We start from the raw sequence: 26,575 nt of genomic DNA, 5'->3' as shown, positions 1-26,575 counted from the left end.
GCCAACACCCTTAGCCAAAGCAAATGTCAAATTCTTCTTATTATGATTAGCTTGCAACAAAATTTGGGAGTTGGCTACTTTTCAATATCAGATGGCGCCAGTGTCGCTTATTCTACCGTTCTCCATAAAAATACGTGCAATCTACTCATAATGCATAAGCTTGTGTTAAACTCAACTATATGAAAAATTGCTTATGTGTCGGGGCTTTTATATAAGCGTGTTGAAAACAGAGATGCGAGTATTATCGTTCAACTCAAAATGTATAGCGTTGCTAGCCTAGCTGGGCTGTAATGTCTTTAGTCCTACAAATCCATGTGGCAGACCGCAATCAGCTCTTCATCTGTAGACGAAGAATTTCTTTCATATTTGGTTGAGAAAGCTACAACTAACAAGTAAAGGTGTCTAAGTTCGGGTATAACCGAACATTATATACTCAGCGTGAGCTTCAATTGCATATTTCATTTCAGATAAATTACTTTCGACATAACACGTGGCACCGCCCGTTTAAAAAAAAATGTCTCCCCATTTCCTCTTACAATAAAACTTGGTAAGTGAAATATCATTGATTCAAAACTATTTTTTGCTAAGATATAGCTTATTATTTTCGTCTACGACCCTTTTAAACTTCTTTTATATAAAAGTGGGCGTGGTTCTTAACCGATTTCGTTAATTTTTCTTCAAAGCATTCCTTATAGTAAAGGCAATCTCTCTGCCGAATTTTGTTACGATAGGTTTAACGATTTTTGATTTATGATTAATAATATTTGTAAAATTGATTTTATCACAAGTGGGCGGTGCCACGCCCATTTTAAAAAAATTTTGCAAATTGTTATCAAGAGTCTCAATGTCAATCCACACATCAAATTTCAATATTCTAGGTGTATTATTTACTAAATAATCGGGTTTTTTGTGTTTTCCAAAATGTTATATATATATAAAATAGGCGTGGTTATCATCTGATTTCGCTCATTTGGTGAAGATATCTCAATATTTACTCAAGTTATCGTGTTAACGGACAGACGGACGGACATGGCTCAATCAATTTTTTTTCGACACTGATGATTTTGATATATGGAAGTCTATATCTATCTCGATTCCCTTATACCTGTACTATCAACCGTTATCCAATCAAATTAATATACTCTGTGTGCAAAGCACGCTGAGTATAAAACATGCTTAATCGGTATACAATAACTAAAAAAGCATACATTAAGTACAATACGCCGTTGCCATTTTCAGCTGCTGCGGAAAGGTTTTTTCATTTACATCCCTTTTAAACAGCCCTCGACATGGAGCGCTTTCGGACAGAATTTTTAAAAAAATCCTGCTGCTCAAAGTTAATGCAAACGTCTGAACCCTTCCATACGAACCTACACATGTACCAACGTTTTTTTTTTTTTTACTTTGTTAGTTACTTCAAATTTTGTAATTTTTTTAACAATTTTTGTATTATAAAGTTAATTTTAACAAGTAAGGAAGGCTAAGTTCGGGTGTAACCGAACATAACATACTCAGCTGAGAGCTTTGGAGATAAAATAAGGGAAAATCACCATTTAGGAAAATGAACTTAGGGTATGTATTAAAGAACATTTTAAAAGGGAGTGGGCCATAGTTCTATAGGTGGACGCCATTTCGGGATATCGCCGTAAAGGTGGACCAGGGGTGACTCTAGAATGTGTTTGTACGATATGGGTATCAAATGAAAGGTGCTAATGAGTATTTTGAAAGGGAATGGGCCTTAGTTCTATAGGTGGACGCCTTTTCGAGATATCGCCATAAAGGTGGACCAGGGATGACTAGAATGCTTTTGTACGATATGGGTATCAAATGAAAGGTGTTAATGATTATTTAAAACGTGGCGGGCCTTAGTTCTATAGGTGGACGCCTTTTCGAGATAGCACCATAAAGGTGGACCAGGGGTGACAGTTATTGTTGTTGTACGTTATGGGTATCAAATTATAGGTATTAATGAGGGTTCTAAAAGAGTTGTATATGTGAAGGCGTTTTCGAGATATCGACCAAAATGTGGACTAGGGTGACCCAGAACATCATCTGTTGGGTACCGCTAATTTATTTATATATGTAATACCACGAACAATATTCCTGCCAAGATTCCCAGGGCTTTTCATTTCGCCCTGTAGAACTTTTTAATTTTCTTCTACTTAATATGGTAGGTGTCACACATATTTTACAAAGTTTTTTTCTAAAGTTATATTTTGCATCAGAAAACCAATTCAATCACCATGTTTCATCCCTTTTTTCGTATTTGTTATAGAATTATGGCATTTTCTTCATTTTCCGAAATTTTCGATATCGAAAAAGTGGGCGTGGTTATAGTCCGATTTCGGCCATTTTTTATACCAAGATAAAGTGAGTTCAGATAAGTACGTGAACTAAGTTTAGTAAAGATATATAGATTTTTGCTCAAGTTATCATGTTAACGGCCAAGCGGAAGGACAGGCGGTCGACTGTGTATAAAAACTGTCCGTGGCTTCAACCGATTTCGCCCATTTTCACATAAAACAGTTATCGTCATATAACCTATGCCCCTACCAAATTTCACATAGATTAGTAAACTTTTGTTCGACTTATGGCATTAAAAGTATTCTAGACGAATTAAATGAAAAAGGGCGGAGCCTCGCCCATTTTAAAATTTTCTTTTATTTTGGTATTTTGTTGCACCATATCATTACTGGAGTTGAATGTTGGCATAATTTACTTAAATACTGTAAAGATATCAAATTTTTTGTTAAAATTTGATTTAAAAAAAATTTTTTTTCTGCGTATGTTGGCTTTGGGTTTGCGTATGTAGCTCGCTTTGTTTCGGCGTCCCGTATGCTATTTATAAAGCTCTGAATTTTTACCCTTTCAGTGTATTCCACGGGAGCGTCCGCATTCGCTAAATGTGCTAGCCTTTCAATATCCGACGCAAACTCTTGCAATGTTTCACCAGGCCTCTAGAAGCGGTTCAGCAACTCCATTTGGTATATCTGTCTCCTATGCGCAGTTCCGTATCGTCTCTCTAGAGCGCCCATCAATGTTTCATAGCAGTTCCGTTCGCCCTCTGGAATGGTTTGTAAAATCTCAGCTGCAGGCCCTTTCAATGCTACGAAGAGTGCGGCAACTTTATCTTCCACATTCCAGTTGTTCACTGCTGAGGTCTTCCCATACTGTAGCTTAAAGACCTGGAAAGGAACAGAGCCGTCAAAAGATGGAGTCTTTACCTTTGGATTACTCGCTGAGACTGTTGGGCGATTTAATTGCAACTCCTGTATACGACCTCTCAAAGCTTCTATCTCAGCATCAATTTTGTCCTCGAGCTGCACAATTTTTGTATCCTGTGCTTCCAGCTTTGATGTTACCCTTGCTTCCTGTGCTTCCAACTGCGACATTTGCGCCACCTGCAATGATAAGCGCTCCTCTTGTGCTTCCATCTTAGATGTTATACGTGTCTCTTGCGACTCCAGTTGGGATGCCATATATGTCTTCTGTTCTTCGAGCTGTGTAGAAATTTGTGATGACATTTCGGACATTTGTGCCGATATTGCAGCCAACATCATGTTCAGGTCTGTGTTCGCCATTGTCTGCGGTGTTTCATTTTTCTCTTCAATTTTTGCTGTTGTCTCGTCCTCATCAGGATAAAAGACATACTCGTCCACATCAATTCCTTCTGCTTCCATTGCCTCTCGTAGCCGTGCCTGAAGTTCGAGTTTAACGCCGCTTGTATTCAATCCACGGCTCTCCAACTCCTTCTTTAGTTGCTGGATCTTCAATTCACTGAACTTTGCCAAGTCCTTGTTGTCCTCTGGAATTTATTCAATAATTCCTCTCCTGACAACAATTGTAACGAATTTACTGCAAATCCTCTTATTTGCAATCCTCTGCTGAGTTCGTATCACTAAACTGTTGAATAAATAACTCCAATATTGAATAATGGAAAAATGGCCTTTATTAAAGTACTTCACAATAACACTTATACTTTGCTACTCGCTGGCTTAATAACCAAACTGATTGATAACTCAAATTAAACTCTACTATTGGCCGCCAGATCGCGTGCTTAATCAATAACTGATTGATTGCTCAACTCAAACTTAATTACAGCGCCTCTTCATCTGTTGCCTTTTATACCCTTTGGTTTCCTCGTTCGCATTTTTCCAGAATGTACTAGCATTGTCCATGAGCTCTCAAACTTCTCAGCTATAACTAAAATTGCACAATTTTATACATCTTTTAGGCGCTTCCAGAATCTACTAGTCCAGTAGCTCTCAAACTTCTCAGATATATGCATGTGTTTGCGCATTGACTCTCCGCTGCTCGTATTCGTACATGGTACATATGTGTAGACGCAATTATTTATTCGTTTATGTAGATACATAAAGATTGAATTATTGATGTGAATGTTTGTAGTTTACAGTCTCTCGCGCGCACATAGGCGTATAAGTAAATGCATCTGTGTGTGACATCTCTCTGGGCTGCCTTATATATGTGTATACTTGATTTGATTATTAACGTAAATACTGCTTGGCATGGCCTTAGCATCGCCTTAGTGATGGTATAGCTTAGTGATGCTAATATCCGTGACAATATTATATAGGGATATCGGACGATATCCTTCTATGCGGTCTTTCGGTTTATTGGATTTTGGAATAGGAATAATGATAGAGGTTTTCCATAGTTGTGGGATCAAACTGTTTGATAATATTAGGTTGTAGAGTTTACATAGTTTGAGTTTACCTTCTGGAGGTAGGTTTTTGAGAAGAGGGTAGGGAATTTTGTCGATTCCTGGGGTTTTACCTTTTAGTCTTGAGAGGCATGAATTAAGTTCCATTAGGGAAAATGGAAGCTCAATTTGTTGTGCTTGCTTACTGGGTACGTAGCTTATGGGGACAGGGCTTGGGTGGTGGGATTTGGATCGTATAAATTCCCTAGGGAAATTTGTGTCTCTGGAGGAGTCGGACCAGGCTTTGGCTAAATAGTTTGATATGTTAATGGGTTCGGAGAATGTGTCCCCTTCCACGGAGTGTATAATATGTATATATTTTGAGGTTATATTTCCATATAGAGAGTAATTTGGTAGAAGTTTTAGGGCTAATTTCCTTAGTGAACTCTATGAAGCTATTTCTTTTAGATATTTTTACCTCCCTTTTGAAAAGTGCATTTGCTTTTTTATATTCAATTATATTTTCTTTGGTCGGATTTCTCTTGGCTACTTTCCAAAGGTGACCTTTTCTTCTCCTGAGAGTAGTTAGGTTTTCATTCCACCAATATGTTTTGCGAATGCCAGGCCTTGTATTGACGATTGGTATAGAAGATTTTGCGCTTAAGTGTATTTTCTTGAGAAGTAAGGCAGCTGATTTATTAATATTTTCAGGTTGAAGGGTTAGATTTTCGAAGTGGCGAGAAATCGATGTTTGATATTTTCCCAGTTAGCTGAGTCCAGTTTGTATATAAGGGGTTTCTCCAAATTTGGAGTGTGGGGGTAACAAAAGAGTTTAATTGTAATGGGCAGATGGTCACTACCATGTGGATCCTTGGCGATATTCCAAGCGGAAGCTATGTTCAAAGGTGGGGTACATATGCTGAGATCTATGCTAGAGGTGGTCTGGCGTGTTGAAAAATGTGTGGGTGAATTGTCATTCAAAATAATGAAGTTACTATTTTGAACTTCGTGGACTTCTATCGGTTTTGTTGAATCTTGGGCAGCCCCATAATGGGCTCCAGGCATTGAAGTCTGTAACAAGTTGATGCAGATCTTGTTCAGAAATTGTATATCTTGGGGCTATGTAAAGGCTTACAAGGTCAAGTGCGATTTAACTTTGACAGCCATGGCTAGGATATTCGTATTACAGTTCACTTCAGTGTGTTCTATAGTATCATGAACTAGAATTGCGACCCCTCTTTTAGAGACAAAATCTAAGGCAATATCATTTTTGGTGTAGATTTGAAAGTGTTTAGGTATAAAATTTGGGTGAGGATTTGAAGTAAGATGGGTTTCTTGGAGGGCGATTAGCTGGTAGTTGTTGCCTTTTATTGGTAGAGTGAGCTCATTGTAATTATTGTGGTAGCCATTAAGGTTCCATTGAAGAACGTTAAGTACCATTTTGGGCAAATGGGTATATATATAGGAAGCTCAACAATCGAAATTAAAGAATTTCGATTGTAAGAATTTCCTATCTGTCCATTGAGTGTTGATTGTCAGAACTCTCAGTATCAGCAGTTGCGGATTTTGAGAGTGTTATTTCATTTACAGAATACTGATTAGCAGACTTATTGAGAAATTGATTTATTAAATTTGTTTGGAAAGGTAAGAAAGAATGTTTATTGTTTGTTAAAGAGTTATCTATAGAGAAATTAGTTGTTGGATTGTTGTTGGAGAGTGTTTTAGAAGTTAGAGATTTGTTATATTCAGTGGAGGGTTGTGCCGTGTGTAGAAGTCCATGAAAGTGGGGAAAGCTTCTGACCGCCATTCACCTGGGAATGGCCAGAGCAATTCTTTTGCATGCGGTTCAAGCAGCTCACTACTGCCGGTCGCTTGCGGCCAAGTATCCGTTTAGCGGTGAGCTAATGTGAGAAGGCGACAACCTGGCTAGGCCACTCTGACGTAATCGGTTTAAGGGCTAGCCGGGGAGATCTCATCGGCAGCGTCTGTACACCTCTAGGTGCGGCTGCAAGCGGGAGTCTGTCTTGGGGCAAGCGGCTCGCTATATAAACATACAAGTAATATTTTCACCCCCGCTGAGCGGGTTGTGCGCTGGGCTTGGGACCCGCCACGTAAAACCATACTCCAATGAAATATAACAACAAGCCTCGGATAAATACACTCTCTATTGATGACGACCATGGCAAACGTTTGAAGGACAATGAATTGAGGGCATGCACCTGGAACGTCCGCTCTCTGAATGGGATAGGTGCAGATGCCCGGCTGGTTGATGTCCTCGTCAAAGCAAAATCTGACATCACCGCCATCCAAGAAATGCGTTGGACGAAACAAGGAAGAAAGAAGATCCAAAATTGTGACATCTATTGGAGTGGCCATACGAATAAGCGCAGTTTCGGCGTCGGGTTCGTGGTGAGAGAGAGACTTTGTCGCCAAGTGCTGGCGTTCACGCCTGTGGACGAGCGTCTCGCCGCTATCCGAATAAAAGCAAAATTTTTTAATATATCATTCATCTGCGCTCATGCGCCGACAGAGGAGAAAGACGATGAGGTGAAAGACACTTTTTATGAACAATTAGAACGCACATACGAGCGCTGCCCCCGTCATGATATAAAAGTCGTGCTTGGCGACTTTAACGCCAGGGTGGGCAAAGGTGCTTTTGGCCCTACATTCGGAAAGTTCAGCCTACACAATGAAACTTCCCCTAACGGACTGAGGCTGATTGACTTTGCCGGTGCTCGAAACATGGTCATATCCAGCACGAGGTTCATGCATAAAAAGATACATCAAGCTACATGGCTGTCTCCTGATCGAAATACTCGCAATCAGATCGATCACGTTGTGATAGACGGACGGCATGCCTCCAGTGTTTTAGATGTGCGCACGATCCGAGGACCTAACATCGACTCGGACCATTATCTCGTTGCAGCCAAAATACGCACCCGCCACAACGCGGCTAAAACCAAGGAACAAAAAACACAAGGAAAGCTAGACGTCGGAAAGCTTCAATCACAACAGACTGCCAATGATTTCGCAACTCGACTCTCACACCTGCTCTCTGAGAGCACAACTCATCCTGAAGGAATACAGGAGCAGTGGGAGCATATCTCCAAAGCACTTCGTACTGCCGCCGAGGAAAAAATTGGTTACCGGCGGCCACGAAAAACCCACTGGTACGATGAAGAATGCCGCGTTGCAACCGAAAGAAAAGACGCTGCCTACAGGGCTACGTTAAAAGCGAGCGCGACAAGAGGAGTGTGTGAACGCTATCGTCAGTTGAAAAGGGAAGCGAGACGCCTTTTCAGAAAGAAAAAAGCAGAAGCAGAAAGGCGTGAGTGCGAGGAGCTTGAGCTGCTTGTTGTTGTTGTTGTAGCAATGCTTCGCCCCACCTAATAGCCGCGACCGATCACAAATTGTCATCAATATCCTCTAACGGGAGTCCAAGGAAACTTGCCTTTTCAACAGGCGTGGACCATAAGGAAAGGGGTGTTAGAGGCGTTGGTTCCACATTACAATTAAAGAGATGGTTGGTGTCATGTGGGGACACATTGCAAGCGGGGCATACATTTTGTATGTCGGGGTTGATTCTGGATAGGTAAGAGTTTAACCTGTTACAGTATCCAGAACGAAGTTGAACAAGAGTGACACGCGTTTCCCTGGGGAGTATGCGTTCCTCTTCCGCGAGTTTTGGATACTTTTCTTTAAGTACTGGATTCACCGGGCAATTCCCGGCATAAAGGTCCGACGCCTGTTTATGGAGTTCACCAAGGACCTGCTTGTGTTTTTTCGCTTCATACGGCTGGGTTCTCAGGTGCCGTATTTTCTCAAAATGCTCACGGAGATGACTCCTTAAGCCCCTAGGCGGCGCTGGTTTATCAATCAGATGTCTGTTGGGATGCTCAGGTTTCTGGGTATTCAACAGGAACTGTTTGGTCAGCATCTCATTTCTCTCCCTGATGGGGAGTATTCTCGCCTCATTATGCAGATGGTGTTCTGGGGATATAAGACAGCCCGTGGCGATTCTGAGAACAATATTTTGGCAGGCCTGTAGTTTCTTCCAGTGAGTAATTTTTAGGCTTGGCGACCATATGGGTGACGCGTAGCACGTAATCGGCTGGCTAATTGCTTTGTATGTAGTCATGAGCGTTTCTTTATCTTGTCCCCAGGTCCTGCCAGCGAGCGATTTGAGGATTTTGTTCCGGCTCTGAATTCTCGGAACGATTGCGGCTGCGTGCTCACCAAAATGTAGATCCTGATCAAACGTCACACCCAAGATTTTGGGGTGTAGGACAGTCGGTAGCGTAGTGCCATCGACGTGGATGTTCAAAATGGTCGACATTTGGGACGTTCATGTTGCAAATAAGGTCGCGGAAGATTTAGTCGGTGATAATGCCAGGTTTCACGAGGCGAAAAAACTGGAGAGATCAGGGAGGTAGCCGTTTATTTTATTGCATAGCGCATCGATCTTTGGGCCTGGGCCTGTGGCCATTAATGTGCAGTCATCGGCGTAGGAAACGATTGTGACTCCTTCCGGTGGTGAAGGTAGCTTAGATATGTAGAAATTAAACAAAAGTGGGGATAGGATACCACCCTGTGGCACCCCTTGTTTAATTCTCCTTGGTTTTGATGTTTCGTTTCTGAATTGCACCGATGCCTGCCGACCACCCAGATAATTTGCGGTCCACCTTTTAAGACATGGGGGAAGGGTAGACCCTTCCAGGTCTTGCAGTAACGAGCCATGGTTGACCGTATCAAAGGCTTTTGATAGGTCTAGCGCTACGAGTACTGTTCTATGGTGGGGGTATTGATTCAAACCGCAATTTATCTGGGTGCCAATGACATTTAGCGCGGAGGTAGTGCTATGGAGTTTTCTGAAGCCATGCTGATGAGGGGCTAGCTGCAAATGTGCTTGGAAATAAGGGAGCAAAATGGCTTCAAGCGTCTTTGCCACTGGCGATAGGAGAGATATCGGACGATATGACTCACCTATGTTAGCTGGTTTCCCAGGCTTTAGTAGCGGGACCACCTTGGCCATTTTCCATTTCTCGGGTATGACAAAGGTGGAAAGAGACAGGTTGAAGACATGCGCTAAATATTTGAAACCCTCTTTCCCTAGGTTTTTAAGCATCGGTGATGGTGATTGGTGACGCGCTGAATTTGTGTTTATGTGCGTGTCTATTGGCTCTCCGTCTATCTTTGTCAACCGTAGGATGCATTATATATTGTCGGCAGAAAGCGCTCGCGCATTTTTTCGCATCCGACAGCACTTTATCGCCAAAGGCGATGGAAACTTTGTCTTTGTGCTTAGTCGGATTCGATAGGGACTTTACGGTGGACCAAAGTTTACCTACACCGGTAGAGAGGTTACAACCTCTTAGGTGCTCTTCCCATTTCGCCCGCTTGTGTTCGTCCACAAGCAATCTGATGCGTTGGTTTATATCCCTTATTTGAGGGTCGCCTGGATCAAGCTGTCTTATAAGGTCGCGTTCCCTCGCTAAGCTCGCGGCCTCCGCCGGGAAGTGGGGCCGGATTTCGGGAATTCTCCCGGCGGGAATGAAATGTGCCGAGGCGGATTCAATGACCTTACGGAAGGCACGCTCCCCTTGGCGGGCATCAGTCGGGATAGGGAGGGCAGCAAAGCTGCTGTCTGTTGCAGATTTATATTCTTCCCACTTTCCTTTTTTGAAGTTTATGAAAGTGCGTTTTTCGGTGACGATGAAGTCGGCGGTACGCTCGAACGAAATAAGTATGGGCAGGTGGTCGGATGCCAATGTTACCATCGGCTGCCAGTTGACGCAGTTTACGAGTTCTGCGCTCACGATTGAGATATCTGGCGAGCTATGACAGCTTCCTACCATACGTGTGGGGGCGTCTCCGTTTATTTTGCAGAACGTCGTTTCTTCTATTTAATCCGCCAACATCTCGCCCCTACTGTCCGCCCGCAAGTTTGAATGCCATAGGTCGTGATGGGCATTGAAATCGCCTAAGATAATGCGATTGTTGCCAGTGAGTAAGGCCTCGATATTAGGGCGGTATCCACTGGGGCAACAGGTGACAGGAGGGATGTAGATGTTGATGATTTCTAGATTTGCATCGCCTGACCGAACAGATAGGCCTTGACGTTCTAAGACATTGTCCCTGCGGTCGATGCCAGGATCAAATATATAATATTGCACAGAGTGGTGTATAATAAACGCGAGGCCGCCTCCATTTCCGCTCTCGCGGTCTTTCCTGTGGACATTATACCCAGAGCAGGTCTGCAATGCAGATCTTGCTGTGAGTTTAGTCTCTTGAATCGCAGCAATCCGGTTGTTGTGCCGCTTCATGAAAGCGACTATCTCCGTAATCTTCCCAGTTAGTCCATTACAGTTTAACTGCAGAATTCTGAAGTGCATGAGGGGTGACGCCGCCACTCTAGGGGTAAGTTACGGGTGACTACGCCTAGGTTGTGGAAGGCCAGGACGCAATTGCTGTTGTGGCCTTGGGACTGGGCGCCCTTGGGCAAGCATTGGGGTACCCGCATGATTTGGGTTTGCGACCTGGCAGGAGCTGCATTGAGCGGATGTCGCAAAGCTATATATTCTGTGCTGGCAGACGGTGCAAACGGAGGTAGGAACTAAGAGTCTGTTTCCCTGACCTGCACGATTGCTGCCAGAAAAGAGGGGGGAGAAGAAGACGGGGGCAGGGGCTGATGCTCAGAATTGCTACCAGCTCTACTACGAAGGTAGTAGTTATGAGTGGTATCAGCTGTTTGAGTTATTGGCGCCGTGGGGCGCGAGCAGCAGCGGGTACTTGTTGTGGCTTGCTGAGCAGCGAGGCTGCTGGAAGGTAGTGGGGGGCGCTTAGGCGTAGACTACGGGACGCCCTTGGGCGTGAGCAGCAAGGAGCCACAAAATATTTATAAAAGTTACGTGGACGTCGGGTTTTGGGATCAAGCCCAGAACAACCTGTCCGATGCAACCATCCCTTGCACGAGACACACTGAACAGAGTATGACCGTCCTAAAAAGATTCTTTTCTGGCAAATGCAGCAAAACCATTTCTCAGGACCGGGGTCAGGAGACGGACCCGGATTGGGTTCGATACTTTCCCGGAGTAAGAGAATATGTAGCAGTCCTGCTGCAAGGAGCTGCTGGGAGGATGACAATTTGTGGGAGGGACGAAACAAATTAAATGGGGTCACACTGAGATTACAGTCCTTGGTCGGGAAAAATCCCGAGTCGCTCCGGTACATAGAACCGACTGCCTTGGGAAGCGACACACATCACCTCTTCGTCGACTTTAAAGCCGCCTTCGACAGCACGAAAAGGAGCTGCCTATATGCCGCTATGCCTGAATTTGGTTTCCCCGCAAAACTTATACGGCTGTGCAAAATGACGTTGAGCAACAACATCAGCTCAGTCAGAATTGGGAAGGACCTCTCCGAGCCGGTCGAAACTAAACGAGGTTTCAGACAGGGTGACCCCCTATCGTGCGATTTCTTTAATTTGATGCTGGAGAAAATTATACTAGCTGCAGAACTTAACCGCACTGGAACAATATACTATAAAAGTGTGCAATTACTGGCATATGCTGATGACATTGATATCATCGGCCTAAACACCCGCGCTGTTAGTTCTGCTTACTCCAAAGTGGAAAAAAAGCGGTAAAGATGGGTTTGATGGTGAATGAGGACAAAACGAAGTACCTGCTGTCATCACCATGGCAACCACGATACTGTTGGCAGCCATAATTTCGAAATAGTAAAAGACTTCGTTTATTTGGGAATCAGCATCAAGACTAGCAACAACATCAGCACTGAAATCCAGCGAAGAATCAATCTTGCCAATAAATGATACTTTGGACTAGGTAGGCAATTGAAAAGTAAAGTCCTCTCTCGGCGAACGAAAATCATACTCTACAAGTCACTTATCGTACCCGTCCTGCTATATGGGGCAGAAGCATGGACCATAACAACAGCAGATGAAGCGGCTTTGGGAGTGTTCGAGAGAAAAGTTCTTCGAAAGATTTATGGACCTCTACGCGTTGGCGATGGCGAGTACCGAAGAAGATTTAATGATGAGCTGTACGAGCTATACGCAGACATCAACATAGGCCAGCGAATTAAAACGCAGCGGCTGCGCTGGCTAGGCCATGTTATGCGAATGAATGATGATGCTCCGGTCAAGAAAGTGTTTCTATCGGAACCCGCCTATGGAAGCAGAGGTAGAAGGCGGCCCCCACTCCGTTGGAAGGACCAGGTGGAAAACGAATTAAACTCCCTTGGTGTGACCAATTGGCGCCGGTTGCCGAAGCGAAGGAGCGACTGGCGCGCCTTGTTGGACGGCCATAACCGTTTAGACGGCCATAACCGTTTAGACGGTTAAGCGCCAATTAAGTAAGTAAGTAAGTCTAGTAAATAGTCCGCAAAAACTGCAACATCGCATAGACCTCAAAATGAAGCTATACGCTGTTAGTAAATAATCACCCAACAACAAAAACATGAAGCAGCCACTCTTATGTACGTGTACAGATTAAAGCTAGCAACACTTATGTAGAAGGCGACGAAGAGATCTCTCACACACACAGATGTAGTCATCAGCCGAAGTAGTTACTTACACATACACACGCATATGGCTATAAACTACAAATATACATAACTTATATAGCTGGTAACCAAGCAGGAGATTCTAGAAGGTGAAACGTCTAGACCTTTGGAGAAATATGCTGACGAGGCAACAGAGAGTATAAAAGCAGCGCAAGCTGAGGAATGACGAATCAGTTTGATTTAAAAACGCTATCAGTTGCGAAGTGAAGTATAATTGTACTACTCCCATAGTAGTCTAATAAAGACCATTTTGCAATACAGAATATTGGAGTGATTTATTCAACAGTTTAGCGATTCGAACGTTAGCAGAAGGTGTCAAATAAGCGGAATTCCCCAAAATTCGTTACAATATCTTGGCACTGATTAAAATTCTTTCCATATGACGCTTAGCACAAAGCTCGTACTTGCAGAAAATCTATTGTATTGCTGAGATGACGAAAATTCCATAGTACCAACAACTACAGTCGAATGCGCTTTTTGTGCGATTTTCTTACTACTACCTTTGCTTATTTTAATAATAAAATAACAAAACCTAAATAAAATCGCGTAACCAAACCGGGAAATTAGGCATTAAGGAGAATTTAACTGTTCATATTAGTTTAAACTAAAAGTTTGAACTAAAAGTTTGAATACGCACTGAAAAACTGGGCCTTATAATTCAATAATTTGCTCTTTTGGTTGTAAAGGTCGAATTATGGCCACTTTATATAAAAATGTATAGTTATAATACTATTATTCACTTGAGGAGTGCTTTTCAATATTATTATTTCAAATGAGGAATGCAAAAAGGAATAGTTAGTCCGGACTAACAAAAATTATTCTTTATTTCAAAAAAAGGAATAAAGGCTTCAATCCAAAAGTGTTAGTCGAGGAATGAGAATGCATGGATTGCATTCCTTACCAACAGAGCTAGCTATACAATAATAATAAAATTAACTTACGCATTACCTTTTCTTTAGTAGTATCGAAACGTTTAGCTAAAGTGTCTGCTACTGCGTTGTGTCCTAAGAAAAGCGTATTCCAATTGACAGATTGTTGTGCAGATTTTTTCAGTTTTAAAGCTTTCCTTTGTTTGAACGACAGTGTTTGATCCTCTTCATCATTTTTTTTATCATCATCTCTACTTTTTCCAGGTATTAAATGCAATAATCGTCCATGGAAATCGGTGCCATCTAATTTGTTGAATGCATTCAATGCATGTTCAGGCATCACAAAGGTTACAGTACCGAAACCTTTGATTTGTCGCGTTATAGCATCTACTGGCAAACTTATATCAGCGATTGGTCCGAATTTTTCAAATAGTTTTTGTAAGTCATCTTCGGTTATAGTATAGGCCAGATTGCGGAAGAAAATGCGCCCTGATTCACCGATATTCTCTTCATTTTGTACATTCTGTAATTGTTGTTTCCATTTGGGATTTACAGATTCTAATTTATTGAGATCTGTGGTTGCCTCGCCCTTTTCGTTTTTTAGTTTGGTTATTTTATTTTTTTCAGTAAAATCTGAGAAAAAAAGTTGTTTTCCTTTAATGAAACTTTTATTTTTAAGCATTGCTTTCGCCATTTCTTTTTCGGTTTTAAAACCAACATAACAAAAGCCATGGACGTTTGTTGGTAGGCGTACCGAATAAGGCCTCAAAGGTTTAAAGAATTTCAAAATTTGTTGGCGTTTCGTGTTATATGGCATGTTGTGTATCTTAATGGTGAATAAATCGAGAGTGCTTTTTGATTTGATTTTTTTACTGTCTGGGATTGCAGTTGTTGATTTTGTCATAAGATTCTTCATATAATCTAAGTCGCTAATTGGTTTTTCTGCAAGTTTTTCTTCATTTAAAATTTCTTTTTCAAGATTATCATCTTCCTTCGCCTTTTGGTCGTCTTCTTTATTACAGTTTTGTTTCTCTTGCGGCTCTGTTTGCTCTTCACTTTCAACATCCCCATTTGAGTTCAACGTATCACCTGCATCATTTGCCCATAGAGCACGTTTCTTGTCGTGGGCTTTCATAAACTCTTTGAAATCTGGATCATCTTTATGCTTCGCGATGATGTCGACGATATCGGAAGTATTCTTTTTATTCTTCTTTTCACACTTCTTTTGTTCAAGTTCTTTTTGCACCGCTTCAACTTCGGCTTTTTTTGCACTTTTGCTGCGAGATTGTGGCTTTTCATCGCTACCAAGTGCGGCACACACTTCAACTTTAATCCGACTTGTTTGTATACAGGTATTATTGAAATATTTAATTGCTTCCTGTGCCTCATCTTCACTACGATATCCTATAAAGCAAAATTGGCGAAACTTTCCATCTGGCGTATATTTAAGCTGCATATCAGTGATGGTGCCCCTCGCTCCGAAGAGATTTCGCAGTTTGTCTTCGTTAATCTAGAATATCTTATTTAGTTAATTTTGTATTAATTTGGGTAATTCTATACGACAGCACACTCTTAGGCGAATGTCACCCGATGATGCAATGCGGCCAATACTGGATGGCGACATATTGATAGCGCTTCCCAAGGCAGTCGGTTCTATGTACCGGAGCGACTCGGGATTTTTCATGACCAAGGACTGTCATTTCAGTGTAACCCCATTTAATTTTTTGCGTCCCTCCCACCAATTGTCATCCTTCCAGCAGCTCCTTGCAGCGGGACTGCTCCATATTCTCTTGCTCCGGGAAAGTATCGAACCCAATCCGGGTCCGTCTCCTGACCCCGGTCGTGAGAAATGGTTTTGCTGCATCTGCCGGAAAGGAATCTTTATAGGACGGTCATACTCTTTTCAGTGTGTCTCGTGTAAGGGCTGGTTGCATCGGACAGGTTGCTGGGCTAGATCCCAAAACCAGACGTCCACGTAACTTCTACAAATCTATTGTGGATCCTCCTGTTACTGCCCTAGGGCGTCCCGTAGTCTACGCCCTAGCGCCCCCACTACCTTCCAGCAGCCCCGCTGCCCAGAAAGCCACAACAAGTACCCGCTGCTGCTCGCGCCCCACTGCGCCACCAACTCATACGGCTTCTCCCACTCATACCTACAATCTCCGTAGTAGAGTCGGGAGCAATGCCGAGCATCAGCCCCTACCCCCGTCTTCTCTCCCCTCCCCCTGTTGTTGTTGTTGTTGTAGCGATAAGGTTGCTCCCCGAAGGCTTTGGGGAGTGTTATCGATGTGATGGTCCTTTTCCGGATACAGATCCGGTACGCTCCGGTACCATAGCACCATTAAGGTGCTAGCCCGACCATCTCGGGAACGATTTATGTGGTCACATTAAACCTTCATGCCATTTCCTCCCTCCCCACCCCCAAGTTCCATGAGGAGCTTGGGGTCGCCAGAGCCTCGTCTGTTAGTGAAACAGGATTCGCCGCGGATAGGTGAGGTTGACAATTGGGTTTGGAGAAGCTATATATTGCGCTGGCAACCTGAAGGGTTGCGCTACACAGCCCCTTCAATCTGGTATTTTAGTCGCCTCTTACGACAGGCATACCTACCGCGGGTATATTCTGATCCCCTAACCCGCTGGGGGGAGGGGACCCCCTCTTTTTCGGCAGCAATTTTGTAGGTCAGGGAAACAGATTCTTAGTCCCTACCCCCCTTTGCACAGTTTGCCAGCACAGAATATATATGTTTGGAACATCCGCCCAATGCAGCTCCTGCCATGGACGGTGCCACTTTCCTAAATGTTCTGGTCTCCGCGACGGCAACCCCCCGACGGGTTTCATTGCGCCATGTTACCAGGCCGCATACCCAAATACACCGGATACCCCAATGCTTACCCAAGGACGTCCAGTCCCAGGGCCACAACAGCAGTCGCGTCCTGGCCTTCCACAACCCAGGCGTAGTCACCCGTCTCTTACTCCCAGAGTGACGACGTCTCCCCCTATGCACTTCAGAATTCTGCAGTTAAACTGTAATGGATTAACTGGGAAGATCACGGAGATAGTCGGTTTCATGAAGCGGCACAACATCCGCATTGCTGCGATTCAAGAGACTAAACTCACAGCAAGATCTACATTACAGACATGTTCTGGGTATAACGTCCACAGAAAAGATCGCGGGAGCAGAAATGGAGCGGCCTCGCGTTTATCATACACCACTCTGTGCAATATCATATATTTGATGCCGACATCGACCGCAGGGACAGTGTCTTAGAACGTCAAGGCTTATCGGGCGATTTCAATTCCCACCACGATCTATGGCATTCAAAATTGCGGGTGGACAGTAGGGGTGAGATGTTGGCGGATCAAATAGAAGAAACGATGTTCTGCACAATAAACGGAGACGTCCCCATACGTATGGTTGTTGTTGTTGTTGTTGTTGTAGCAATGCTCGCCCCACCTAATAGCCGCGACCGATCACAAATTGTCATCAATATCCTCTAACGGGAGTCCAAGGAAACTTGCCGTTTCAACAGGGGTGGACCATAAGGAAAGGGGTGTTAGAGGCGTTGGTTCCACATTACAATTAAAGAGATGGTTGGTGTCATGTGGGGACACATTGCAAGCAGGGCATACATTTTGTATGTCGGGGTTGATTCTGGATAGGTAAGAGTTTAACCTGTTACAGTATCCAGAACGAAGTTGAGCAAGAGTGACACGCGTTTCCCTGGGGAGTATGCGTTCCTCTTCTGCGAGTTCTGGATATTTTTCTTCAAGTACTGGATTCACCGGGCAATTCCCGACATAAAGGTCCGACGCCTGTCTATGGAGTTCACCAAGGACCTGCTTGTGTTTTTCCGCTTCATACGGCTGGGTTCTCAGGTGCGGTATTTCCTCAAAATGCTTACGGAGATGACTCCTTAGGCCCCTAGGCGGTGCTGGTTCGTCAATCAGATGTCTGTTGGGATGCCCAGGTTTCTGGGTATTCAACAGAAACTGTTTGGTCAGCATCTCATTTCTCTCCCTGATGGGGAGTATTCTCGCCTCATTATGCAGATGGTGTTCTGGGGACATAAGAAGACAGCCCGTGGCGATTCTGAGAGCAGTATTTTGGCAGGCCTGTAGTTTCTTCCAGTGGGTGGTTTTTAGGCTTGGCGACCATATGGGTGACGCGTAGCACGTAATCGGCTGGCTAATTGCTTTGTATGTGGTCAAGAGCGTTTCTTTATCTTTTCCCCAGGTACTGCCAGCAAGGAATTTGAGGATTTTATTACGGCTCTGAATTCTTGGAACAATTGCGGTTGCGTGCGCACCAAAATGTAGATCCTGATCAAACGTCACACCCAAGATTTGGGGGTGTAGGACAGTCGGTAGCGTAGTGCCATCGACGTGGATGTTCAATATGGTCGACATTTGGGGCGTCCATGTTGTAAATAAGGTCGCGGAAGATTTAGTCGGTGACAATGACAGGTTTCGCGAGGCGAAAAAACTGGAGAGATCAGGGAGATAGCCGTTTATTTTATTGCATAGCTCATCGATCTTTGGGCCTGGGCCTGTGGCCATTATTGTGCAGTCATCGGCGTAGGAAACGATTGTGACTCCTTCCGGTGGTGAAGGTAGCTTAGATATGTAGAAATTAAACAAAAGCGGGGATAGGACACCACCCTGTGGCACCCCTTGTTTAATTCTCCTTTGTTTTGATGTTTCGTTTCTGAATTGCACCGATGCCTGCCGACCACCCAGATAATTTGCGGTCCACCTTTTAAGACATGGGGGAAGGGTAGACCCTTCCAGGTCTTCCAGTAACGAGCCATGGTTGACCGTATCAAGAGATTTTTATAGGTCTAACGCTACGAGTACTGTTCTATGGTGGGGATATTGATTCAAACCGCAATTTATCTGGGTGCTAATGACATTTAGCGCGGAGGTAGTGCTATGGAGTTTTCTGAAGCCATGCTGATGAGGGGCTAGCTGCAAATGTGCTTGGAAATGAGGGAGCAAAATGGCTTCAAGCGTCTTTGCCACTGGCGATAGGAGAGATATCGGACGATATGACTCACCTACGTTAGCTGGTTTCCCAGGCTTTAGTAGCGGGACCACCTTGGCCATTTTCCATTTCTCGGGTATGACAAAGGTGGAAAGAGACAGGTTGAAGACATGCGCTAAATATTTGAAACCCTCTTTCCCTAGGTTTTTAAGCATCGGCATGGCTATGCCGTCTGGGCCCACTGCTTTGGATGGTTTAGCGCGACCAATGGCGTCCTCAACCTCTCTAGCGGTGATGGTAATTGGTGACGCGCTGAGTTTGTGTTTATGTGCACGTCTATTGGCTCTCCGTCTATCTTTGTCGACCGTAGGATGCATTATATATTGTCGGCAGAAAGCGCTCGCGCATTTTTTCGCATCCGACAGCACCTTATCGCCAAAGGCGATGGAAACTTTGTCTTTGTGCTTAGTCGGATTCGATAGGGACTTTACGGTGGACCAAAGTTTACCTACACCGGTAGAGAGGTTACAACCTCTTAGGTGCTCTTCCCATTTCGCCCGCTTATGTTCGTCCACAAGCAATCTGATGGGTTGGTTTATATCCCTTATTTGGGGGTCGCCTGGATCAAGCTGTCTTATAAGGTCGCGTTCCCTCGCTAAGCTCGCGGCCTCCGCCGGGAAGTGGGGCCGGATTTCGGGAATTCTCCCGGCGGGAATGAAATGTGCCGAGGCGGATTCAATGACCTTACGGAAGGCACGCTCCCCTTGGCGGGCATCAGTCGGGATAGGGAGGGCAGCAAAGCTGCTGTCTGTTGCAGATTTATATTCTTCCCACTTTCCTTTATTGAAGTTTATGAAAGTGCGTTTTTCGGTGACGATGAAGTCGGCGGTACGCTCGAACGAAATAAGTATGGGCAGGTGGTCGGATGCCAATGTTACCATCGGCTGCCAGTTGATGCAGTTTACGAGTTCTGCGCTCACGATTGAGATATCTGGCGAGCTATGACAGCTTCCTACCATACGTGTGGGGGCGTCTCCGTTAATTATGCAGAACGTCGTTTCGTCTATTTGATCCGCCAACATCTCACCCCTACTGTCCGCCCGCAAGTTTGAATGCCATAGGTCGTGATGGGCATTGAAATCGACTAAGATAATGCGATTGTTGCCAGTGAGTAAGGCCTCGATATTAGGGCGGTATCCACTGGGGCAACAGGTGACAGGAGGGATGTAGATGTTGATGATTTCTAGATTTGCATCGCCTGACCGGACAGATAGGCCTTGACGTTCTAAGACATTGTCACTGCGGTCGATGCCAGGATCAAATATATGATATTGCACAGAGTGGTGTATAATAAACGCGAGGCCGCCTCCATTTCCGCTCTCGCGGTCTTTCCTGTGGACATTATAACCAGAGCAGGTCTGCAATGCAGATCTTGCTGTGAGTTTAGTCTCTTGAATCGCAGCAATGCGGATGTTGTGCCGCTTCATGAAATCGACTATATCCGTAATCTTCCCAGTTAGTCCATTACAGTTGAACTGCAGAATTCTGAAGTGCATGAGGGGTGACGCCGCCACTCTAGGGGTAAGTGAGGGGTGACTACGCCTAGGTTGTGGAAGGCCAGGACGCAATTGCTGTTGTGGCCTTGGGACTGGGCGCCCTTGGGCAAGCATTGGGGTACCCGGATGATTTGGGTTTGCGACCTGGCAACATGGCGCGATGAAACCCGTCGAGGGGTTGCCGTCGCGGAGACCAGAACATCTAGGAAAGTGGCACCACCCAAGGCAGGAGCTGCATTGAGCGGATGTCGCAAACCTATATATTCTGTGCTGGCAGACGGTGCAAACGGAGGCAGGGACTAAGAGTCTGTTTCCCTGACCTGCACGATTGCTGCCAGAAAAGAGGGGAGCAGAAGAAGACGGGGGCAGGGGCTGATGCTCAGCATTGCTACCAGCTCTACTACGAAGGTAGTAGTTATGAGTGGTATCAGCTGTTTGAGTTGTTGGCGCCGTGGGGCGCGAGCAGCAGCGGGTACTTGTTGTGGCTTGCTGAGCAGCGAAGCTGCTGGAAGGTAGTGGGGATACGCTTAGGCGTAGACTACGGGACGCCCTTGGGCGTGAGCAGCAAGGAGCCAGATTTATAAAAGTTACGTGGACGTCGGGTTTTGGGATCAAGCCCAGAACAACCTGTCCGATGCAACCATCCCTTGCACGAGACACACTGAACAGAGTATGACCGTCCTAAAAAGATTCTTTTCTGGCAAATGCAGCAAAACCATTTCTCAGGACCGGGGTGAGGAGACGGACCTGGATTGGGTTCGATACCTTCCCGGAGTAAGAGAATATGTAGCAGTCCTGCTGCAAGGAGCTGCTGGGAGGATGACAATTTGTGGGAGGGACGAAACAAATTAAATGGGGTCACACTGAAATGACAGTCCTTGGTCGGGAAAAATCCCGAGTCGCTCCGGTACATAGAACCGACTGCCTTGGGAATCGCCATACGTATGGTAGGAAGCGTGAGCGCAGAACTCGTAAACTGCGTCAACTGGCAGCCGATGGTAACATTGGCATCAGACCACCTGCCTATACTTATTTCGCTCGAACGTTCCGCCGACTTCATCGTAACAGAAAAACGCACTTTCATTAACTTTAAAAAAGGAAAGTGGGACGAATACAAATCCTTTACAGACACCCAATTTGCTGCCCTCCCTATCTCGACTGATGCCCGCCAAGGGGAGCGTGCCTTCCGTAAGGTCATTGAATCCGCCTCGGCACGTTTCATTCCCGCCGGAAGAATTCCCGGAATCCGGCCACACTTCCCGGCGGAGGCCGCAAACTTAGCGAGAGAACGTGACCTTATAAGACAGCTTGATCCAGGCGACCCCCAAATAAGGGATATAAACCAACGCATCAGATTGCTTGTGGATGAACACAAGCGGGCGAAATGGGAGGAGCACCTAAGCGGTTGTAACCTCTCTGCCGGTGTAGGTAAACTTTGGTCCACCGTAAAGTCCCTATCGAATCCATCTAGGCACAATGACAAAGTTTCCATCGCCTTTGGCGATAAAGTGCTGTCGGATGCGAAAAAATGCGCGAGCGCTTTCTGCCGACAATATATAATGATTTCTACGGTAGACAAAGATAGACGGAGGGCCAACAGACACGCAGATAAACATAAATTCAGCGCGTCACCAATTACCATCACCGCCAAAGAGGTTGAGGATGCCATTGGTCATGCTAAACCATCCAAAGCAGTGGGCCCAGACGGCATAGCCATGCCGATGCTTAAAAGCCTAGGAAAAGAGGGTTTCAAATATTAACACATGCCTTCAACCTGTCTCTTTCCACCTTTGTCATACCCGAAAAATGGAAAATGGCCAAGGTGGTCCCGCTACTAAAGCCTGGAAAACCAGCTAACATAGGAGTCATATCGCCCGATATCTCCCCAATCGCCAGAATCCTCCGCAACCTTATTTACAAGGACGTCGCATATGTGGACCATTTTGAACATCCACGTCGATGGCACTACACTACCGACTGTCCTACACCCCAAAATCTTGGGTGTGACGTTTGATCAGGTTCCACATTTTGGCGAGCACGCAGCCGCAATTGTACCGAAAATCCAGAACAGTAATACAATCCTCAAATCCCTTGCTGGCAGTACTTGTGCAAAAGACAAAGAAACGCTCATTACCACATACAAAGCAACTGGCCAGCCGATTGCATGCTACGCGTCCCCTATATGGTAACCAAGCCTAAAAACTACCCACTGGAATAAGCTACAGGCCTGCCAAAATACTGCTCTCAGAACCGCCACGGGCTGTCTTTTTATGTCCCCAGGACACCATCTAAATAATGAGGCGAGAATACTCCCCATCAGGGAGAGAATGAGATGCTAACCAAACAGTTCCTGTTGAATACCCAGAAACCTCGGCATCCCAACAGACATCTGATTGAAGAGCCAATACTGCCTAGGGACTTAAGGAGTCATCTCCGTAAGCATTTTGAGGAAATACGGCACATGAGAACTCAGCCGTATGAAGCAAAAAAACACAAGCACGTCCTTGGTGAACTCGACAAACAGGCGTCGGACCTTTATGCCAGGAATTGCCCGGTGAATCCAGTACTCAAAAAACAGTACCCAAAACATGCGGAAGAGGAACGCGAGTCACTCTGGCTGAACTTCGTTCTGGATACTGTAACAGGTTGAACTCTTACATATCCAGAATCAACCCCGACATACCAAATGTATGCCCCGCTTGCAATGTGTCCGCACATGACAACAACCATCTCTTTAATTGTAATGTGGAACCAACGCCTCTAACACCCCTTTTATTATGGTCCACCCCAGTTGAAACAGCAAGTTTCCTTGGACTCCCGTTAGAGGATATTGATGACAATTTGTGATCGGTCGCAGCTATTAGGTGGGGCGAAGCATTGCTACAACAACAACCTCTTAAGCTCTTGAGAGGTATACCCTCATCAATCAGATGTCTGGTGGGATGCCCAGGTTTTAGGGTATTCAACAGAAAATATGTGTTCAGCATTTCATTTCTCTTCCTAATGGGGAGTACTCTCGGCTCATTGTGTAGGTGGTGTTCTGGGGACATAAGAAGACAGCCCGTTGCGGTTCTGAGGACTATATATTGGCAGGCCTGTATTTTGTTCCAGTAAGTAACCTTTAGGCTTGGCGACCGGCCAATTGCTTTGAAAGTGCTACTGAGGGTTTTTTTTTGTCTTTACCCCAAGTGCTACCGAGAAGAGATTTCATTTGTTGCGTCCCTCCCACATTTTGTATGTCGGGGTTGATTCTGGATAGGTAAGATTTTAACCTGTTATAGTACACAGATTCAAGTTGAGCTAGAGTGACGCGCGTTTCCTAGGGGGAGTGCGTTCCTCTTCTGCGAGTAGTGGGTATCTTTCTTTAAGAACTGGATTCGCCGTGCAATTCCTGGCACAGAGTTATCGCCAGTGAACTGTGCGCTGATGCCAGGGTAGTATCCATTGGGGCAACCGATGACAAGAGGGACGTAGATGTTGGTGAATGCTATATTTGCATCGCCTGAGCGGACAGATATGCCTTGACGTTTCAGGACACTTTACCGCGGCCCATGTCGGGATCATATAGATTATATTGCATTGAGTGGTGGGTGATAAATGCTAGATGCCACACCCATTTTCACTCTCGCGATCTTTTCCGTTGACATTATATCCAGAGCAGGTCTGCACAGCATAAAATATACTATCTCCGTAATCTTCGCAGTCAACCCATTACAATTTAACTGCAGTATTCTGAAGTGCAACGGGGAAGAGGTCGTCATTCTGGGGGTGACGGGTGACTACGCTTGAGTTGAGAGAGGCCAGGACGCAAGTGCTATTGTGGCGCTGGGACTGGAAGTAAGCATTGGAGTATCCGGTGTAGTTGGGTGTGCGGCCTGGCAGCATGGCACGATGAAGCCCGTCGGGGGGTTGCCGTCGCTGAGATCAGAACAGAGAAAGTGGAACCGTCCAAGGCGCAGATTACGTGACGACCTTGGGCGTGAACATCAAGATATCACAAAAGAATGTAAAAGTTACAAGGACGACGGGTTTTGGGGTCCAGCCGAGCACAATGCGTCCGGAATAACCATCCCCAATTATCCAACCCAATTGTCAATCCACCTACCGATGGTGAATCCTGTTTCTTTAGCAGCCGTGGCTCTGGCGACCCCAAGTTCCTCATGGAACTAAAAAGTGGGGGCGGGATGGCCTAAAATGTTCAATGTACCGTAATGTTGCTTTTTACTGGAACGTACTGGGTCTATATCCATCAAATGGCAATCACCATCGATAATACTCCCCAAAACTTTTGGGGATACCCTGGGTGGGTTCAACACCGATTTTTATTTATTTCTTTCTTTTGTGGGTGCAACAAAATCATCAAAATTACAACATGGAAATTTTCAATATCTTTTGCAAAGATCTCTTGACAGAAATAGTGTCCGCGGTAATTGTTCACTTTAGCTAACTGCTGAAACTCGTCCAAAAATATTGGGGGAGGCGTTTTGGAGAAAACACGGCGAGTCCGAAAACGGAAATAAAAAATTTCTGTATTTCTGTAGAAAGATATTTCCAAATCACCGAAAAATGGTCGGGACCGCTTGTTGTTGTTGTTGTAGCGCTTCTAACCCGAAGTGGATTAGTAATAATGTCCAGAAAACCTTTCTGCACATGCGGGCTTCGGCCGCGATTATAAAAAATTTCCCTGGGTGAGTCCAACACTGGTTCGGAGACCAAATTTATATCCGCGCATAACACTTTTTTGTGCGACAAAATCATCAGAACTACAACAATCACATGAAAATTTTCAATTTTGTTTGAAAATATGGTAACGTTTTACAAGACGGTGCACCACCTAGTTTTTATCAAAAATTATCAAAGGTGGTATCAAAAGACGCGTCACGACATCCGTTTTAAGAATCCTAAAGCGGAAATCAAATATTTTATTTCTGTCGAATGTTATTTACCAAAAACCGTAAAATCACTCCGAGAGGGTTTGAAATACGGTGCCCGATCCATAGTTTTTTTGCATAGAACACCTTTTTGCGTAGGCGGCCTTCGGCCGCGCTTATAAAAATTACCCTGGGTGGGTCCGACACCGGTTTGGGGATCAAAACGTTCAGAACACCTTTCTGCATTAGTGTGTGTGTGTGTGCAACAAATCAGGCAAAAAAAAAACAACAGCCTCATGAAAATGTTAACCCATTTTTTGCTTATATCTTTCGTCAGATATGAAAATTTATATTTTCGCTTTCGGATTCTAAAAACGGAGGTCGAGACGCGACCACCTTTGATAATTTTTGATAAAAATTAGGTGGTGTACCGTCTTGTAAAGCGTTACCAAATTTTCAATTTCCACTTTCGGATTGGTGGTCCTGGGTCCATATCGCGTCTTTTTACACCTCTCCCGATATTTTTGGATGAGTTTGTGAAGTGTGAGATAAAGTAAAGAATTATCGCATTGGACGTGTATTGTCATGCTGTCTTATAGAATTACCTTTCTTGTTTTGCCCATCTACTTACGTTCTTAGGCAACTGCTTAACAATAATCCGTGACATTTTTGCTATATTTTTCAATGAAAATGTTATTTATAATCCGCAGGGTATGTAACCATTGTAAACTTTACCACATTGTAAATTTTACCAAGTAGCGCAACTAACAGCTGATCGGTGAAAATTCGCACATTCACACGCACAGTTCTCGACTCAGTTTCAAAAAAAAACTTTAGATTATTTAATTCAAATTTTAAAGTGAGATAATCCTTACAAATTTATGTATACGGAATATATATGGTGTTTTTGTTGTTATTAAAACACTATTTTTATTTATATTAAAGCTTTTATCATTTTTTTTTTAACTTTGAAAAATCTCCGAACACCATTCCTTCATTATATGACATTCGACTGCCTAGTCCACTGCCTTCCACTCTATTCGCAACATAACCT

General features: G+C 44.5%; 1 protein-coding gene across 1 annotated transcript in view; it reads right to left on the bottom strand.

Annotated features, from left to right (window-relative positions):
* The window catches only part of LOC137250373 (probable RNA-binding protein 19), a 54,140-nt gene extending 27,829 nt beyond the window's left edge, over positions 1 to 26,311 (bottom strand). The window contains exons 1-2 of the mRNA XM_067783033.1: positions 26,153 to 26,311; positions 14,192 to 15,622 (exon numbers count right to left, since the gene is read on the bottom strand). Coding sequence (XP_067639134.1) covers positions 14,192 to 15,622; positions 26,153 to 26,188 — 1,467 coding nt within the window. The 5' untranslated portion in view covers positions 26,189 to 26,311. The remainder of the gene's footprint in view (positions 1 to 14,191; positions 15,623 to 26,152) is intronic.
* Between the last annotated feature and the right edge of the window lie 264 nt (positions 26,312 to 26,575).

The sequence above is a fragment of the Eurosta solidaginis genome, chromosome 4 (assembly GCF_040869045.1).
Source record: "Eurosta solidaginis isolate ZX-2024a chromosome 4, ASM4086904v1, whole genome shotgun sequence".
In the NCBI taxonomy this organism is placed as follows: Eukaryota; Metazoa; Arthropoda; class Insecta; order Diptera; family Tephritidae; genus Eurosta; species Eurosta solidaginis.
This window is presented reverse-complemented; position numbering and strand designations above follow the sequence as displayed.